The 6000-nt window shown below is 37.2% G+C and overlaps 1 protein-coding gene across 1 annotated transcript in view; it reads right to left on the bottom strand.

Moving 5' to 3' along the window:
• The window catches only part of LOC115220956 (cubilin), a 96617-nt gene that overhangs the window by 28324 nt on the left and 62293 nt on the right, over window positions 1-6000 (bottom strand). Inside the window, exon 2 of the mRNA XM_029791166.2 lies at window positions 3013-3102. Coding sequence (XP_029647026.1) covers window positions 3013-3102 — 90 coding nt within the window. The remainder of the gene's footprint in view (window positions 1-3012; window positions 3103-6000) is intronic.

Genomic DNA, 6000 nt, shown 5'->3' with positions numbered 1-6000 from the left:
ATAACAAAGGCCACCATGCAAATTTCAAGGAATCTGATAGGTTTTTTTAGACGCTTCATGTAAATATTTCCAACTCAGTTCAAGACTTCATTACCATAATAGTACAAAAACAGCAGTTTTGGCTGTTACACCACCATTTCCACTATGATTTCCTACCAATTTGTATACATTCAGCAAATTCTTCTGGTCCTTCATGGAAATTACAGTCACATCCAGCCATGCCAGTTACATTGAATTTATGGTCCTCGCAGAGATGACAGTTTACATAAATAAACAGTGCAGGCTTTAAAGCAGTTGACAAAAATATATGCCAAACCATTATTGTGTGCTAATTGTTGATCTCTTTTTCAATCGAATTTGGTACATAGAATGATGGTGGTTGTGGTGGTAGTAGTAGTAGTAGTAGTAGTAATAGTAGTAATAGTAGTAGTAGTGATGGTGGTGGTGGTGGTGGTGGTTGTAGTTATAGTGTTGTTGTTGTTGTTGTTGGTAGTGGTGGTGGTGGCGTTGGCATTGGTGGTGATGGTGGTGTTAGCGATGATGTTAGTGGCGGTGGTGGGGTGGTGAGGTGGGAGAAGAAAAAAGTAGTAGAAGTAGTGGTGGTGGTGGTTGTGGTTGTGGTGGTTGTGGTGGTTGTGGTAGTAGTAGTAGTAGTAGTAGTAGTTGTTGTTGTTGTTGTTGTTGTGGTGGTGGTGGTGGTGGTGGTGGTGGTGGCAGTTATGGTAATAGTAATGGTGTTGGTGGTGTTGGTGGTGATGGTGGTGGTGGTGGTGGTGGGGTGGTGAGGTGGGAGGAGTAGTTGTAGTATTGATAACAGTAACATTGCAAAGAAGAGGAGGAGGAAATTAGTTCAATTTTTCATTTCCTCTCCTCCAAGAAATAAACACACACAAAACCACCAATCTTATATTTTATTCCTTGCTTTTCTCCTTTCTCTCTCTTACTCAATCCTTACACTCACACTCATACTTGCACTCACACAATCTCAGTCACTGAATAATTTGATTTTTATTCTTTTATTCTTTTAGTTGTTTCAGTCATTTGACTGTGGCCATGCTGGAGCACCACCTTTAGTTGAGCAAATTGACCCCAGGACATATTCTTTGTAAGCCTAGTACTTATTCGATCGGTCTCTTTTGCTGAACCGCTATCTTACAGGGACGTAAACACAGCAGCATCGACTGTCAAGCAATGTTGGTGGGGACAAACAGACACACAAACACATACACACACATGCATATACATATATAAATACATATACGATGGGCTTCTTTGTTGAAAGATTTTAATCTAGGACATTCCAAAATGGATTTTGGATTCTTGAACTATGGGCAGTTTCAGGCAGATTGATATCAAAACAATACAATGAACAGGTAGAAAAAAGGTTACATCACTTTGTGATGACAGATCCATCATCCGTCAGTCACTCAAAAACAGGGGAAAAACATTGTCGGAGCTCTGTGCAGACTTCAACGAGGCAAGTACTTCACAAATATCAAGATCTGTTAGAAGAAAGCTTGTAGAGTACAGTCTGAAAGGCTGTAAAGCCAGGAAGAAGCCATGGGTTCCTGAAGCAAATATGGAAAAATGTCTTCAGTGGGCCAAAAACCACTCAAATTGGACTAGTGAGCAAGGACTGAAAGTCAAATGGTCCGATGAAAGTAACTATGAGGTAAGATAGTACATGTATTCAATCAACATATAAACTTAATGTAACTGCTTTGTTGCCCAAGATATATAAAAAAGTATCCAACATAAAGATAATATTATTTTTCATGTTTTTACTCAGTTTTTCGGTACATCTGGTGCAATTTTCGTGCATCGCAGAGTTGGGGAAGCATTTAAGGCTGAATGTCTGGTACCAACCATAAAACATGGGAGTGGTTCTATCATGGTGTGGGTCTGCATGTCTGCCACAGGACCCGGAGAAATGTTTTTATGTCAGGGAAGGATGAATTCAGCTACCTATGTTTCTATGTTATCAGATGTTTTAGAGCCATTAATTGCTAAATTGCATGCAGGAGTGTTGAAAAACAGTATTATCTTTCAACAGGACAATGCTCCATGTCATACAGCAAAGAATACTCATCAATGGTTTGAAACACAGGGTACTGTTTCCATGGATTGGCCAGCTCAAAGTCCTGATCTAAATCCAACCAAACACCTATGGGGAACTCTTGACGAAGCTATCAGGAACACAAGAATTAAAAATAAAGAGTATTTGTACCAGAAGTTGAGAGAAGGATGGAGCAAAATTGTGTCTAGCACCTCCAAGCAACTAGTTGATTCAATGCCTAATCGTATAAAAGCAGTAATTGATGCTAAAGGAGAGTCAACCAGATATTAAAACTAATGTATATTGTGAAATATACCATAATCTACCACACACATGAGTTTCATTAACATTGAGATAGCAGAACCCCAAAACATTGGGTGGCCTAATATTTTTGGCCAAGGCTGTATATATATATATATATATATATATATATATATAGGCACAGGCATAGCTCTGTGGTAAGTAGCTTGCGTAGCAACCTTGTGAGTGGATTTGGTAGACAGAAACTGGAAGAAGCCTGTTGTATATGTGTATGTGTGTGTGTGAGTGTGTGTGTGTGTGTGTGTGTGTGTGTATGTAGGCTTGTTCCCCCACCATCATTGGAAAATCGATGTTGGGTTGTTTACATCCCCATAACTTAGCAGTTCAGCAAATGAGACTGATAGAGTATGTACTAAGCTTACAAAGAATAAGTCCTGGGGTCGACCCATTCAACTAATGGCGGTGCTCCAGCATGGCCACAGTCAAATGACTGAAACGAGTAAAAGAATAAAAAAAATACACATAAGGATAAGCATATTAAAATGGCTCCATGGGAAAACTCATTTAAATAAAAGGGGTCCTTGGTAGTGAAAAAGTTGGGAATGACTGGACTAAACCCCTCAAGGTAGTGCCCTAGCATGGTCGCAGTCCAATGACTGCAGAGAGTAAAAGATAAAAGATAGAATATATTATACCTAATTGTCCATTATGTCGGTAACTTGCAATGCTTTTCACAAGAACAAGAAGAAATGGGAAAAAGAATTCCAGTTTTCTTGTTGAGGACACTGCAAATAGAAAATAAAAGAGAAATGTAAATAATATTACAATTTATGTTTGAAATTTTGGTATGTCACCAACTGTTTTAGAAGAAGAGGTTGGTGACTTGTTCGGTACTTTATCTTTTTTTGAACCTGAAAGGATGACAGGCAAAGTTGACCTTGCCAGGGTTAAAGACAACCAGAAGCAATGGCAGTAAGCATTTTGTACAACATGTTAACAATTCTTCCAGTTCCTAATACCAGTATTCTTTTCTACTCTAGGAGGAGGCCAGTCAATTAGATTGGACCCAGTACATAACTGGTACTTAATTTATTGACCCTGAAAGGATGAAAGGCAAAGTCGACCTTGGTGGAATTTGAACTCAGAACATAAAGACAGACAAAAAACTGCTAAACATTTCGCCTGGTGTGCTAACGATTCTGCCAGCTTACTGTCTTCTAATACCAATATTATTATTATTTAACAAGGCAACAGTGAACTGACAGATTTGTTAGTGTACTGGGCAAAATGCTTAGTGGCATTGTGTTCATTTTTACATCATGAGTTCAAATTCCACTGAGGTCGACTTTGAGGGTCAATATATATGTACCAGTTGAAGACTGAAGTCGATGTAAGCAATGTACTCCACTCCTAAACTCATTGGCCCTGTGCCAAAATCTCCAACTTATTATTATATATTTAAATTATTAATTTTGGAAATATTTTCTCTTTTTTTTAAATAAATTTTACCAATATATATTTTAACAATATATTTTAACATCTCTTCTCCATTTTTAATTAAATTGTTGAGTTTCATGGGATTTCTTTCCATAAATTCACAACATATCATATACAAGTATTATTTTCATATTCGCAAATTTACGCCTGTAAACTACCAGTAAAATATGAAGAATCAATATTAGACATCTTTTTTGGAAACCTCCAAATTAAAGGATGAATCTTAATTCAACCTTTTTACACCTGAATTTTACCAATATATCAAACAGAACTTATAAAAAAAACTTGAAATTTATCAAAATAAATTGAGAATTATCAAAATGAATCAACATGAACTTGTAAGTTATCAAAATGATCTAATTTATCAAAATCAAATTTCTAATTAAACAAAAATCATTAAGTAAATAGTATGTAAATATTAGATTGAAAAACCTTTTTTGAACAGAAAAAGTCAAAGGCTGCTTATGAACTTAAAAACTCTATTGAAGATATTCAAAATTTTATTCATCCATCCATCCATCCACTTTTTCTGCCCACCGTTCCTGAAGGGGTCATTGGGGGTAAGGTTGCAAGGTAATTCCTCCATAGGGTCTTATACATAAGCAACCATCATTACATTTTCCAGCTGGATTCCCAGGTATGGTATCACCCAACCATCTGGCTCTTGGTCCTGACAGTTGGCTCAGCTTGAAGAATCCATCATGTGATTCTTCCCTGTAATGTTCTAATCAAAGACATGTCTGCAGTACTGGAACTATGAAATCTCGATACAGAGAAATAGTGGCTCAACTTTGAGTGACTACTTGATCCCTGAGCTATACACCACCCTGTCAAGCAATGTTACTCCAGAGAGTCTTCAAAGGATCCCCATTTCAACAGCTTGTATTTGCAATTGAATCCTTTTACCCCAATGGCTTAATTTAACCCTTTAGTGTTTAAACCGGCCATATCATCATCATCATCATCATCATCATCATTATTTAACGTCCGTTTTCCATGCTGGCATGGGATGGACGGTTCAACTGGGGGTCTGGAATGCCAGGAGGCTGCACCAGGCTCCAATCTGATCTGGTAGTGTTTCTACTACTGGATGCCCTTCCTAAAGCCAACCACTTTGAGAGTGTAGAGGGTGCCTTTTATGTGCCACCGGCACATGGGCCAAAGGGGGCAACCACATTTGGATGATGCTTTTATGTGCCATCAGCACAGAGAGCCAGACAGGCAGTGCTAGCATCAGCCACAACTACAATTTCCATTTGATTGTGGTTTGATTTGATTTTGATATGTTTTATATTCAAACAAGTGATATCTAGCCTCTCACACTTAACCTACATTGACATTCTAAAAATAAACAATCACATCATTGAAATCTCAAAGCTATAAGATAATGCACGATTAATTAAAAACAATTTGAGTGAAAAAGTATTATATTTAACAGAGTAATCTAAACATTAAAGGGTTAAAGAATAGATAACAAGCAGACACTTCTAAGCTCTATCTCTTTCATTTCATATTTTCTATTTAGCTCAAAGGTTAGCCTTCATCAAGCAGGCCCATAATAAAAGACATTCCAGTTGTGACCATTTAACTATTCTGTCTTTTTGGGGTTTTTTTCAGTTTTCAGACAGTTGGGCATAATTTTCAAGAAATATTGTATAAATACATATATATATGAGGAGGTGCTGAAAAATTCCTGGTTTTAAGAGTTTTGCGAAAGGCCTGATTGGATGCCTGATCTTCCGAGTACTTTTACAGGGCTTAGAAAAACTGAAGGACTGCTGCAATAAGTGTGTGAATCTGAGAGGGGAATATGTTAAATAAAATCATAATTAACTGATCGTCCTGTATTTCTTTTTACCCAAAGCCAAGAACTTTTCAGCACACCCTCGTGTGTGTGTGTGTGTATGTATTTTATATATATGTATACACACACACACACACATATATATATATAGTTGAAATTTACAGAAAAACAAAACAAAGACAGGTGTACAAACAACAATCAGGTGTGTTAGTTTGATGCTTGGGAAGGTGAGAAAATCATTTATGTTTCGAGCCTACGCTCTTCAACAGAAAGGAACATGAGGAAATAAACAGAGAGAATAAAAAAAATTTTGGAGTCAGTAGTCAATCATGGCTGGATAATGGTAGTTAGACAGGAGAGCTAGGAAGAAGGGGAGATAATA

The sequence above is a fragment of the Octopus sinensis genome, linkage group LG17 (assembly GCF_006345805.1).
Source record: "Octopus sinensis linkage group LG17, ASM634580v1, whole genome shotgun sequence".
NCBI lineage: Eukaryota > Metazoa > Mollusca > Cephalopoda > Octopoda > Octopodidae > Octopus > Octopus sinensis.
Note: the sequence above shows the minus strand (reverse complement) of the source record. Positions and strands in the feature narration are given on the sequence as shown.